Here is a 14,473-nt window from a genome sequence, read left to right on the forward strand (position 1 = left end):
GTCTGACCTTCCCTCTCCATATCACATCACTCAGTGACCTCAATGATCACTACTCTGTGACTATAACTAACATTCTTGATGACTTTGCCCCGCTAAAACTAAAAAGAACCCAAACCAAAGACAGAAACCCCTGGTTCAATGGGTCCCTCAACAGCTAGAGGAAAGCCCTCCGGCAGTCAGAAAGAATTTGGAGACAGCACTCCTCAGGCCCACATTTAAAACTTCTCCGCCAGGCCAGAAATGCCTACAACAGGAACATCCTCAACTCAAAAAAAGAATTCTTCAGAGCAGAACTGGGGAACGCCAAGAACAGACCCCGCAAACTCTTCGAATTGGTCAAACACCAATCCAACAAACTGGCTAAAACATTGAAAGAAACCCCCAAGTCACTAATATCATCCGAGGAATTCTCCTCCTTTTTCTCAGACAAAAACACAGCCTTAGGAAACAAACTTAGATCCGCAACCCACTCTCAATCCCTTCCAGATCTGCCTCCCTCCGAGCCGCCTCCACAGGCTTCACCCAAAAACCAAGCGCACTAGACAGACTTCAAAATCTATGACGAATCCTATCCACCTTAAATCCGAACAACCACTTTAATGACCCACTTCCCTCTAACTGCCTAGCTGCCGCTGCCCAATCCATCATTCCCAGCTGGACTGCAATAATTAACGCCACCCTGCATCAGGGATCGATACCTGACCCTCTGAAAGCCGGTCAAGTCCTACCCATCCTAAAAGAGCCAGCGCTTGACCCTGCCTCCCCTGACAACTTTAGACCTATCTCTAACATCCCACTCCTAGCTAAAGTTCTGGAGAAGTGTGTGCGACAGCAGCTGAGCCAACACATCACCAACTTCCACCTACTAAACGACTTCCATTCCGGTTTCAGGCCAGGGCACAGCATGGAAACCATCATTCTCCACATCGTGGATGATGCCCTCCGAGCCCTTGATCAAGGTAAAACCTGTCTTCTAATCCTCCTAGATCTATCCTTGGCCATCGACACGGTCAATTATGAAAAACTACTCAAACGCCTCAAACTCAGGATGGGATTGGATAGCTCTGTTCTTGAATGGTTTAGGTCCTTCCTCCACAACCACTCTCAGAGATTCCTAATTAACAGCAACCTGTCTGCTCCCTCTCCGTCACAGTTGGTGTCCCCAAGGATTAACCCTGTCCCCTACCCTCTTCAACCTTTACCTTGATCCGATTGCCGAAGTACTACACACCACAAATATCTCCTACCACATGTACACTGACGACACCCAGATCTACGTCAAAATCTCCTCCATCGAAGATATTCTGTCCAATTGCTCTCCTCCAATCAACTCAAACTCAACGCAAAGAAGACAACATTTCTACTAATTTCCCCTCCCAAAGCCAATCCTGAGACTCAGGTATGGATTAGGGCCATCACAACCTTAAACTGTCCTCCGACCATCGTGGACCCGGCCAAATCCCTCAGAATAACCCTTGACTGTAACTTGACCATGCGGGACCACATCAACGTGATGGCCAAATCAGCCAGATTCCACCTGAGCTCCCTAAGGAAACTCAAACCTTTCCTTGATACTCCTGACCTAAAAATGGCAGTCCAGTCACTTGTCATCTCTAGAATCGAATATGGCTGCTCTACCCTCTCCGGTGTACCCAAGATCTCCCTGGCACCTTTAAAAGTCTGCCTTAACGCGGCCGCTAGACTACTAACAGGCTCAAGGAAATTCAACCACATTTCACCACATATGAAAGCTCTGAGCTGGCTCCCTCTACAGGCCAGAATCCACTCAAATTGACATGTATCACGCACAAAGCATTATACTCAAACTCCCCCGATATCTTGCCCAGAAACTCGTGATATACAGAGGAACTAGAAACTCCCAGTCCGCCAGAGACCTCTTGCTCCAACCTGCATGTTTTCGGAAAAAGAAAACTTGAAATCGAGCTTTCTCCAGGGGCCGCACCAAGAATATGGAACTCACTCCCGCCCGCCATTAGACGAATCCCTTCTCTGGCTCGCTTCAAAAAAGATGCCAAAACCTTCCTAATGGGCAAATTCCTCGCCTAAAATTCTGCCTTCTAATCATACAATGACCTTACTCCACTTCTGTCTAATACATTCCCCTGGAGCACCCAGACACCATCCACCCGGCACCTCCGGGCAACCCACCATGGACCCTGGGACCTGGTTTCTCATATGTTGTTATTGTAAAATGTAATTATTTGTCCTTCTTCCAAGGCTCTCTATCGCACCGCCATAAAGCGCTACCATAGGGCCCTCCACGTTGAGTGTGCCGCATTTTATGCTGAGCAGATTAGAAGGAGCTCAAATCCGGCTAAGACTATTTTTTCCATAGTGACGGAGCCTAAAATTCAGAAGGATGTTGTAAGTTCAGTGATTACCTCTGATTCGCATCTGGCTAATTATTTTGTCAAGAAGGTTGAGGACATTTATAAAAGCTTCCCAATGGTTCCCATAGATCCTCCTGAGATCTCTTGTAACCTCACTGATGTATCCTTGAAGCCTTCCCCCCTATAACGCAAGAGGTTCTATTGACACTTTGCTCCAAGGTAAAGTCGGGCTCTCCTGCCAATCCTTTAAAGCCGGACCAATTTAAAAAACTACTATCTACTGTCATTTACCCTCTGGAAATGGTGATCAATGGGTCCTTGAGCGCAGCGGTTGTGCCCAGGGCCTGGAAGCAAGCCAGGGTACTGCCGCTGCTCAATAAACCATCTTTAGACCCTTATAAACCTGAAAGCCTTCGTCCCATTTCCCTGCTACCTTGGATCGCAAAGATCACCGAGGCCTATATCAATTCCCTTCGGTGCTGTGGTTGCTGCAGAACCTGGACTGGGACGGGTCCAGGATGCTGTTCTCCTCGAGGTAGCGGGTCAGTTGTTTGTTGACGATCTTCTCGATGACATTCGCTGGGAACGGAAGTAGGTAGATGGGCCAGAAGTTCTTGAGGTCCTTGGGGTCCGCCTTGGGTTTCTTGAGTAAGGCATTGATCTTGGCGTGCTTCCAGCTCTCCGAGAAGGTTGCCTTAAATGAAATGAAACATTTTCTCTTCTTCTCTATTTCATGTTTATTACTGTTTGTTTGATATTTCTAATTCAGTTTGTATCTATTGCAACTTTTTTATATTATGTTGGTGTCAGTCAATGAATGCCTGACAAGCCAATAAATAATAAGGATTGAATAGAAAAGTAAATGAACCTAGCTGTGCAAAATTTAAACATACAAAATAAATATGCTGACTAGATCTCTTTTCGGAACCCACCCCATCCTCTTTTCTGCAAACATACTGCTGCACACATACACACACACACACGCAAACACACACACACACACACAACATTAACAATAAAGGGAATGTGGAGTAAAGCACTCGGGACCTCCCCACAGTAAGACTGAAGCTCAGCAAGTTACTCACCCACAATTGCTGTACAGATACTGACTGTAAATACCCACATATAGGATAGGCATGCAAAGGCAGGGTCTGTGGAGTTGATGCCTATGGTGATGCTATAAACGCAACTCAAAGACAATACTCACAGTGATCAAGAAACACCACCTAGGTTGTCAGCTGTGCCTACGGATCCTGACGATTAAACAGGAACATGCAAGGCTGTAACAATAATGGGGTAGAACTAAGTACAAGCACAATAGACATGAGCTAGCAAGGAGGAGTGTTTAACAGGAATGGAAGGAAATTACAGGGCACAATTGGCAGAAAGCAAGTAACAAACATACAAGGTAATAGAAGCAATACAGCAGGAATAGATAGACAGTAAACTACGAACTGGAACCAAGAAAATGGGAAGAAAAGCAGGGACTGGAAAAGGATAAACAGAATGTAAGGCTACAAAGGTATACTGGAATAGTATTAAATCAGGAGTCAAGAAAGCAAAATAGCACAAAAGGCTGTGCAGGAAGAAGAATTGAGCAAAAGCTCAAAGGTCAAGGTAGCACTGCAGCAAAAGCTCAAAAGTCAAGGTAGCACTGCAGGCAGTGCTAGTTCAGGACCAAGGGAAACTGCCGCAGCTCAGGAACAAGTAATGTTAGGAGTAAGGGAAGCAATGCAGGCAGTGCTAATTCAGGAACAAGGAAAACTGCAGCAGCTCAGGAACAAGGAATAACTAAAGCTCAGGAACACTGGAAACAAGGATATCAAAAGCTTAGGAAACACTGGAAACAAAGATATGAAAAGCTAAGGAAACACTGGAAACAAAGGTCGGTCTCACTGGTAGACAGCATTATAGCTTGCTTAATCTCCACAACGGCCCCCACAACGCTAAGGATGCCTGGCCTCTACCTTGGGGGTGCCCAGGAGTGGACGCCTCACAGGGAAAGCCAGGATGGGTTCCACAGCGGTATTCGTACAAGCGCCTTCAGACCCTTGCGGGTGAGTAGTGCGCTATACAAGTATCAATTTACATTACAATTTACATTACAGCTACAATGACCAACCTTAGACTTAAGGGAGCTGGGGCTTAAAAGAGCTCACAGTAATCATATGCATCAGGTGTGAGCTGGCTAGCAGCAGTCAGCCACAGGTGAGCTGAATTCCTCCACCCATCCTTGGCCTGCAGGGGTGGAGATGAAGCAGTGAACAGGGAATTCTAGGTAACAGAGTGTAAAACATTAGCAGGCTGGCTTCAAGCATGAGCCGGCTAGCTTTCACAAAACCCAGCATGGATTGGGAATGGATGGCCATTTCCAAGTAGAGTCCAAATGGCTGTAAGTCAGTATGTACATGAAGGGGAGGGTCTGGAAGCTTATTAGAACACTGGAGAGTCTGAAAGTTCAGCTCCCTGGTGATGGGCATGAGAATGCAGGGAGTGAGTCGTGACTGTGGCAAACAGTAAAATGCATTGACAGGAACCACATCAACGTTGATTCCTGCCAATGCTTTTATGACTGCCTGCTTGGCAGTTATTTATAAGTTAGGTGGGTGTCCTCACCACAATTGGGACAGAGTAATTTTCTTTGTCTCCATGGCGGACCCACAGCCCATACGCCTAAATATAAATCATCCCCTTTGTCTCAAAGCATAGTTCACAGGCCTTATATTTGTCATGGTTGTTGCATAGCAGGTTATTACATTCAATGGACTCACGATAGATGTTGGCGTACAGTTTGTCCTCCTCTGTTCTGATGGTGATGTCCAAGAAAAGATTATTAAGATTGCTGTGGGATTTCATAAGCTGATTATCAAAAGATTTAGGGCTTGATTCCGATGTCGTTCGGAAGCCCTCAAATCGGATTTGACTTTCCCGGATCTGATTCGTAGCCCTTGTTTACAACCAAATTGTACACAGGTCCGAATGACCAAGTACGATGGGAAGATCACCTCTGCGCCTAAGAAATCGTTTCTGGGACCCGAACCTGTCAGTAGGACTCGTTCGCAGCCGAATCATGCCACGCAATGGAGCCGACTTCCGACCGAGTGAGTACAATGTACGATTCAGATGGCTGCTTCGCCTTGGTCTCAGCGAGATGAAACAGCTGTCGGAAGCTTACTTCGGGGGGGCCGTAGCAGGCTCCCTTTCCGAATCTATCACAGGGGTGTGCCAATGGGTCCCCCTGATCCAGGCATGCACAGTGTGGCGGGCACCATAGGGTACCCGCCACACGGTGTAAGCTTTTCCCCACCCCTTTTTGCTATGGGAGCCTGTGTATGTATCTGTACACAGGCTCCCATAGAGTTCAATTGGAGTCCGAGCAAACCAAGTCAGGAAGCATACGACTGCATTGTATTTGCTCGTTCAGACCCCTGGAGCACCTTATGGCTGGGAAAGCCCTCCAGATCCGAGTCGCACAGAGGTCTTTCCTAGCAAGATCAGAATCGAGCCCTTAACTTTAACCAATCCAGAAACGTTTTTAAGTGGGGGAGGTCATCAGTCCAGACCAAAATGATATGTATATACCTCCTCCAAAGTGTCAGATTAATCATTTAAGGATTGTCTATGTAGCTTATATCAAGGGATTCATAGTGATCCATGTGGAAATTAGCAAAATCTGAGGCTAAACCGGTTCCCTTTGCAAGGCCTTTTATTTCATAAATGTACTTATTTTAGAACTTAAAGAAAAAAATGTTAGTGCTATCTTTCACAGAGACATGATAAATGAGGTTGTCTCTAGTTTATCTATTGTTCTAGTGATGCAACAGGTGGTAAAACAAAGGATAGAATTGCCACAGTCAATGACATATTCCCTTAGATCAGCCACGCCTGGTTTTGACAAAAGGTCTCTATGTGTCAAAAAAGGCACCTATGAATTTCAGAGACTTGGATGGAATCAGATTTGGTCTTTCTATATTTATCAGAAATTTGCATTGATATATGTTTAGTGTCCAGCACCTTTCCTGAGTTAATATAGTTTGGAGTTGGAATAGTAAATGATATCTGTTTAGTGTCTAGCACCTTCCCTGAGTTAATAAAGTTTGAACTAGGAATAATAAATTATATATGTTTAGTGTCTAGCACCTTCCTGGAGTTACATTTTTAGTTCCTGGCCACTTTTTCAGGTCATCTCAGTTCTTACATCAGCTCTGAAATGAACTGCTCATCAAGGTCCATTTTCAGGCTTTATGCTGTGGTTCACATACTTAAAAGCTCCACTATCAACAGACGTCTCATTTACAGAAAACACATAAAAGAAAAAAATACATAACTTCCCACATGCATCACCTAATCACCAAAAAATAGAAGGAAGTGATTTGGGGTTCCTTCTTCTTATACTGTTGAAAGAGAAATGAAACAATATTTGTAGTTTCTTTTGTTTATACTTGGATAGGTAAACTTTGTGTGCTGTGGAGATGCGGAAAGTGGTAAACTTTGTGTACTGTGGAAATGTAGGAAGCTGGCTCTCTATATAGTGTACTAAAATGAATTACACTGTGCAGAGTCCAGTGGATCCCCAAAAGGTGTGCAGAGATAAAAGCAGATAATTCTAATGCTCAATTTTGATAGAGTGGGTGAGCAGTTAGGCTTATCAGAGGGTACTTCTAAGTATTTGTTGTCACACACACACAGGCAATAAATGAGACACACTCTCAAGAATAAATCCAAGACCAATTGGTGAAAAATGTAATTGTATCTTTATGAATATTTTTAGAAATCAAGATCTTTGTTCAACACTAAATAAATGCTTACGAGTTTCAAGCAACAGCGGTCTCTACTAGCAGAGACCGTCTCGGTCAGGGAGAAGAAAAGCAGAGTACTGCCAACACATTTACCGTCATGGTTGATGGAAGCACCATTCAGCCAAGTGGTTTTGGGTTACAATGGTTGCCCAGAGTTCAGGGGATGTTCTGCTCCAGGGGAGTTGGAGTTTTGGAAGTCCCATGGTTCAGGCACAGCAGGCAGTTCTGGCTTACCTGGGTAAGAGGTGCTGGATGTCTTGGGATTCAGAATTCATTCTTCAACTTGACTGTTTGGCTACCGGTGCAGTGAGGGCCGTCTATTGCAGTTGGGGCGTTCATGCCCAAATTGCTGTTTTCATGCAGTCGACGCAACCAGAAAGTTGGTACATGCTCACAGGAGCGGGGTTGTTTTCAGCATCTGTCGCAGGTACTGTGAAGATCTCTCTGGCTGGTGAATGCGTTGAAGGGGTCGGTTACTGGACTGGTCACCACAAAGCCTTGGCTGGTGCAACTTTTGGCTGACAAGATGAATCGCGTCGACACAGTCCATGCCAGTCTTCACCTCTTGGTGGTCTTTACCACCGGAATGCCAGGGACTAGTACCACTAGTCCAAATGGAGGTCCAGGGCAATTGCCGAAGGCTGGCAGGGCTCTGGGGTTCTGGAAGGCTGCACAGAAATCAGGCAGGGATGACAGACCACATTTGTTGATTCCTTTTGCAGTTGGCAGTGTTTGGCACCTTTTTTTCTGCAGCAGGGCTCAGTTCCTGGATCAGCAACACAACTTTTTCCTTTGTCTTCTTCAGGTCAATGGAATCTGAGGTTCAGGTCTAGTGGAGCCACCTAAATACTGAATTTAGGGGTATTACGCAGGGAGACAGGTAGTAGCCAATGGGCTACTTACCTTTAGGGTGTCTACACTCTCTATTGACCACTTCCCATGTGAAGGGGCACTACCCTAGCCCTGATTGGAGGTTTGATGGTGACATTTTAGGAGAGGGGTTCACCTCACCTTCCCCAGCCTAGGGATGGTGCAGGCTGAGGAAGGATTCTCCTCCTCACCATATACTTTTCCTGCCTTTCCTCCTACCAAAGTGGAGCAGTAAAGGAGGCTAAGCCTCCCCCCACTATCTGGGGGTTTCTGCACTGGATTTCAAAAGTGACACTGCATTTGAAGCTTCCTGCCCCGGAAGGCCATCCTGTCCTGGAAGAGAGGTGTAAACCAGCCCCCCCCCCACCCCCACCCAGAGCAGGTATTGTTTCTGTCCTCTGAGAGAGCTGGCTCTCCCCCATTAGATCAGAAACATGGCTGGAGCTGGCAGGCTGGTGAAAAACGTCCAGAGACCCACCAGAGTTTGTTTAGGTTTAAGGGGACCCTTTAAAGGGTCTCCTGTGTGAATTTAGTAATAAATCCAACACTGGCATTGGAGAGGATTTATTAAGACAAGATGTTTGGTACCAAACATCTTAGAAATCAGTGAAGCCATCAAGGATTTAGGAAACTCATGTTGACAAGTAACCAGCCAATGTACTCTCTATGGCTTCTCTGTTCACTTACAACAACACAGAATGGAATGGACATTGTAGGGGCATATCTGCTCATGCTGATATTCCCATATATAGGATATAGGGCACCCTGCCTTAGGGCTTAGGCCTGCAGTAGGGGTGACTTGCCTATATTTTGTGCAGTACATGGGTGGCATGGCAAACCGTGCTTTGTACCATGTCTACTCTTCGGATTTTCTTGCATCAAGACATGCAGCCTGGAATGGCAGAGTGCATAACCTTGGTGAGGGGACCTTGGGGTGGCAACAGCCAGTGCTGGAGCCCCAGAAGACCCTCTTCCGTATCCACACCGTAGGTCTCAGGGATACCATTTACAAGGGACTTACAGGGTAGCTGAAGTTGTGCCAATCATGGTTCAGTGTTTTGGCAAAGAGATCTGGCACTGGAGACCTGGTTAGCAGAGGTCCAATGCATTTACAGATCGAAATCACATCGGGCAAAAAGTGGGGCTAAACTTTCAAAAAGAAGCACTTTCCTACAAGAGACCATTATCTCATTCGGTAAGGACTGGGGCGAGGAAGATGAGTGAGGAAGTAATGAGCATCTTACAAGTCCAGTGACACATGAAACTTGTTCTCTTATAAAATACAAAGTCGTAGCTATTTTTGTTCCCAATTCTTGGTATGAGTTCCACTATGCAGGTCCTTTGGGAAAGTTTTGGTCCAGTTGCTTTGTTACAGGAATGAAGTTGCAGGGTGATCTCTGACACTGTGCCATGCAGGCAATTGCCTTCTCACGTAGCCTAATGGCTAGAGCAGTCAAGCTCAAAACTGCAGATAATTATCGCTGGCAATGTTTAGCGTGCAGAAAAATATCGCCGGATTCTATCGCCCGGTAAGCGCACTATCAGCAACGTGCATCGCCGAGGCGATAGAAATCCCGGCAATAGCGGCGATAAGGGGCAATATCGCAGGATTACCTGCGATAAAAAAACGGCAAAAGCAAAAACATTGGTGATAGGGAGATGTGGAATCAGCATGATGATCCACCTCCCATGTTACACATGCCTAAGTCAAAAAATTAGCAGGCGTAAGGAACCGGCGATATAGCCGGTTAGCGTACATTAAATGTCGCTAGGCCGGTTAGCACTTCCCTTGGTGATAGGGAGATCCTTAGTTAGCGATCATTATCGCTGTATTTCTCACGGGAACGCCTACCTCGCATCTCATTAGCGATGCGAGGCGAAAAGAAAAAGGGCACTGAAGCATGGATTCACGCGTTAGCGTGTCCATGCTGATAGGGCGATAACATTATCGCCGCTTTTCGTCTAAAAACGGATGCAAAAGCAGTGATAATTTTAACGCCGGCCCTTGATGATATGCCCCTTGGTTCGACCCTCGGCAGGGACTCTCAACATCCTGTGATTCTGGGCAAATCACCTAATCTACCTGTGCCTAACAAAAACTAATGTCTGTAACGAAGCTGGTGCTCATGTCAAGCGCTCTGATATCTTATAACTTCGGGTCGAGTTCGCGCTATTCTCCCAAAAAAAAACTCTGCACTGCAGGCCTATAGTAGGCCGCCTACTCCACACTCCCTTAATGACACTCCGGCTTCAGGGGGTTCTTAGGAGAGTCGATCAGGCCTTGGTGAATCCCTTTTTAAGTCCAGATCATATTTAGTATCATTCTGGGTACACACATTACAAAACAAGAATTCATTATAACTTCAAGCCTCAGAATGTGCTCGACAAATGTCTTTTTTTTCCCTCCATTCTCAGTAAAGCGATGGACCACACTATTTTACGGGTGTCAGCTATCAGCATGAAAATTAGAAAATCAAAGTGGATTAGCGGCTGAACAGTCAGCGCCTTAAATGGATCCATTATCCTGTTATATTTGCCCTTTTGATGGAACATAATGATATGCTGCTACCGTGAATACGAAAGCAAGATGTTAAAGGACGCTTCTTTATAGCCCAGTGGTTTTACCGAACGCTCACTTTTTTTCAGATAATGGCGACAGGGAGTGCTGATATGCAGCAACCAATTTTCTGTCATCAGGGCATCAGCTGCGAGAACAAACCCGTGCTTGTTCGACATCCGCATCATTGCTAAATGCTTCGAGCCCATTACTGCCTGTTATTCGATGAGATGAAAGGCCGACTCTCGTTCCAGGCTTAGTAAAATGGCAGGATGTTTAGATTTACATTTCATCACACTATTTGTCATCCTTTTTTTCTTTCTGTTTTTGTCTCCTAAACTGTTGCTGCAAGAAAAAACCCGAGCCTAGAAAATATACACAAAAGATATAGGGGCATATCAACAAGGGCTTTATCTCTGCTTTTTTGGCTTTAAAAGCCAAAAAAGCAGAGATAAAACTAGCGCCCTATCAAGAACAGGGTGCAAACATGCAAATTTGCATGTTAGCACCCTTTTACTCTACGCTTCCCCTTGCATCTCTAATGAGATGCAAAGGGGGCGTTCCAGAGTAAAATAATAGGAGAAATGTCGCTAAGCGACATTTCTCCTATTATCAAGAATGTCGCTAACCCTGTTAGAGACAAAAAAAGCAGCGCTAACCGCGGTTAACGCTGCTTTTTTACATCTGCTAATTTTCAGACTTAGCCATGATATCCTATGGAAGGAGGATATCATGGCTAAGTTTCCCTGTCCCTATCAACAAGGTAACGCGTGATTATCGCTGGGTTTCCAGCGATAATCTCACATTAGCCTGTTAGCGTGTGGATTTTTATCGCTATTGAGATAAGCGTTGCTAATAGCACGCTATCTCAGCCATAAAAATTCACGCTAGCCGGCGATAATTATCCTCACGCTAAGAGCGCTGAGCGATAATTATCGCCGGTTGTTGTTGATATGCCCCTTAAAGAGCGCACCCACCCCCCTAAATATTAGGCGATGGAACGTCCCGGCGCATTATTTCCGTTCCTCTTTGGATTCCCCAGGAAGCTTTGCCTGAATTTGATTGGACTGCAGTCTTAACATTCTACGATGAGCAGCATCTCCAGAAGCTCTCAGCAGCTGAGAATGCTTCTTACACTGTGTTTATTCTTGGCAGGAGAGGGGTTTAGAGGTCAGAGGCTGCCTGCGGCGCTATTTTCCCTTCACTCGCGTCGCTGTTGCTCGCAGTATTATTAGTGGAGCCACAAGGGAGCAGGGAGCGTACACTCTTTCTGTTTAAACATCGATTTCCATTGTCCCTACAGAAAATACAGCGCTCTCAGATTCACTTGCTCATGACAAGTTTGGGAAGCTCATCAAGTTCTGGATTTTTCTCTCGAAATGTGATCTTTACAACTAGTAATAAATACAATGCAAAGGTAGAACCAGAGTTGAATGAGCATCTAGGTGGTCAAAGTAACTTAAACAAGTAAAATCTGTAGGAGGCTTAAGCGATTCTTCATGTTGATGACAAAAAAAACTACGGGGATATTCTCAAGAACGTGTGATAATTATCGCAAAATTAGCTTGACACAACTTTGCCTTACGCAGTCTATTGCGGGAAAACAACGCCTTGTTAACGTAGTATTCTCAACCCGGCAGCACCATGCAATTGTCTCGCAATAATGCGTCAAATGACCACGTTAAAATTAACGTGAACCCGAAAAAACGCGAAACACGGACGCGAAAAAAGTTGCGTTCTGGCCAATCGAGATACAAAAATCAGAGTTAAGCTGCGCCAGGCCTGAAATTCACACACGTCAGGTGGGAAAAATCACTATAAAAGTAGAAAAAATAAATACAAACAAAAGCAACACAACTGCGAAGCACAATGGAGGGAGCAGGAGCAAGTACAGAAGACAACCAGAACCCCACAAGCCCCCCAGAGGCCCAGGCCGGGACCTCGGGGTCAGGGAAAGGCAAGGACAAGAAGAGGAAGACGCGGATCAGTCCGCAGGAAAACAGGATCCTGATTACGGAGCTGATAGAACACCATCAACTACTGTTCATCACCTCCATTGTGTCATTGGCAACAAAAAACGGGATATGGCAGTCCATCGTGGACAAGGTGAATGCAGTCCCAGTGCTGAAGAGGACAATGGAAGAGGTCAAGAGGCGCTGGAATGATGTGAAGTGCAAAACCAAGCAGACGTGGGTTTCTAAGTCCCATCAGGGACCACTCACAGTCCCTAACGGACACCCACAGTCCGCTCCATGCAGTCGCTGATGTCCTGACTCAGAGACAAGAACAACTGTCTAGTCAGAGTGGCTCTAGCGACACATGGGGAGGATAATGGAGACCATGGAGTGGACGCAGACGGAAAGAGCGGCTGCCACGACTGCACACCAGCGAGAGGTAGCTGGGTTCCTCAATGCTCTAAAGACCCTCCTTATGACATTGCTGCCACAAGTCCTGTAGCGGATGACTGCTGCTGCTACCACTCTATCCACATCTTCGCCCCCTGAAGTGTCAGTGCCACACAGTGCGGCAGACATTCTACCTCGGGCTGGAGACAGAACACCACCACCCCCATGTGAGGCACATGCAACAGCAGAGGACGAAGATGCGGATGAGTCTGCCTTTGTGGTAAGAAGGACGCAGTTGCATCCATCTCCGCCATATGGCCGGATTCTGCTTGGTTCTGCCCTCTGCATCTTCATCTTCCACTGTCCCCCGATACACTCTGTGACACTCACCTTGGACCTCGGCATGGACTGCCATATCCTGTTTGGTCACCAATGACACAGCATTCAGACTGCGGACTGAACTCTTTCTCTTCCGATGGACTTGTCATTCCCTAAAGGACTCTGGCTGGCCCTCCACGGGCCAACAATGTAAAGTGGGGTTTGCATGGCCCTGTACTGCTCCAGCTACGACACTCCACTGAATGTGCATTAAACATTCATATTAACACAGATGTGTCTTGTCTATGATCATTCAAGTGTGGAAGTATGGATGAATGTAGGGTGGGTGATTCCCCCTTATGTCCATGTTGCTCATGTTGTGGGACTTGGGTCACAGGGTGACACATTGCCGATTGCGGACCGGGTGGCGCAGACACAAAAACAGCCCTGGACAGAACCACATCAAGAGTCCCGGGGTAATTGTTCACACCTTTACGCTGGTATGGCATACGCCAGGCCAGCCCAATCCGCTTACGCTCACAGGGGGGATGACAACGCTACATGTCCCAGGTCTTCCCTGTAGTGATCTGCTGATCACAGGTCTAGTTGTCAGCATGCCACAACCACTCCCTCACGGCTGGTTTACACCCACACCACACCCATCCAGCACAGGCGTCACAGGACATGTGATCCTGAAAATAAAAAGGGCGGGCCGCACGTGCTGTACGCCATTTCCACTCTCTATCTGGGTGTATCCATGTGGTTATTATTTATGCATGAGGGCCTAGGGCCCTACCACATCACATTCCTCACTTCTGGAGGTGACATGCTGGCGTCCGCACCACGGTACCCAATCATAGAGGGTCCATGACTTGCAGTGCACAGACTTGGTGGCACTGGATACACTGCGGCCAGCATAGGCACACCGCCAGGGGATAGTGTCTTTAGGTGCACTGAGGTAAGGGCACCTAAAGAGCTGAGCGGGTGAGCAGCCTGCGATAATGCTCCGCCCTGGCGGGCCAGACTGGTAGGGATTTGTGTGTGCCCTGCAGGACCGCAGTTGAGGCCTGAGCCAGCGGGCAGCGTGGGCCTACCGCCACGTAGCATTGCCTAACAGAGTTAGTGGCACCTAAAGGGCTGAGCGGCCGTGCAGCCTGCGATCATGCTGTGTGCACTGATATGATCTCTGCCATTGCAAAATCAAGACCCAGAATCAAGTGTGTGACCTTGTGG

General features: G+C 46.6%; 1 protein-coding gene across 1 annotated transcript in view; it reads right to left on the reverse strand.

Moving 5' to 3' along the window:
* Positions 1-10,795: 10,795 nt before the first annotated feature.
* Positions 10,796-14,473, reverse strand: part of LOC146867002 (uncharacterized) — a 75,059-nt gene continuing 71,381 nt past the window's right edge. The window contains exon 4 of the mRNA XM_085619010.1: positions 10,796-10,942. Within this exon, the coding sequence (XP_085475136.1) occupies positions 10,796-10,942 (147 nt within the window). The remainder of the gene's footprint in view (positions 10,943-14,473) is intronic.

The sequence above is a fragment of the Triturus cristatus genome, chromosome 1_2 (assembly GCF_964204655.1).
Source record: "Triturus cristatus chromosome 1_2, aTriCri1.1, whole genome shotgun sequence".
Taxonomy (NCBI): Eukaryota; Metazoa; Chordata; class Amphibia; order Caudata; family Salamandridae; genus Triturus; species Triturus cristatus.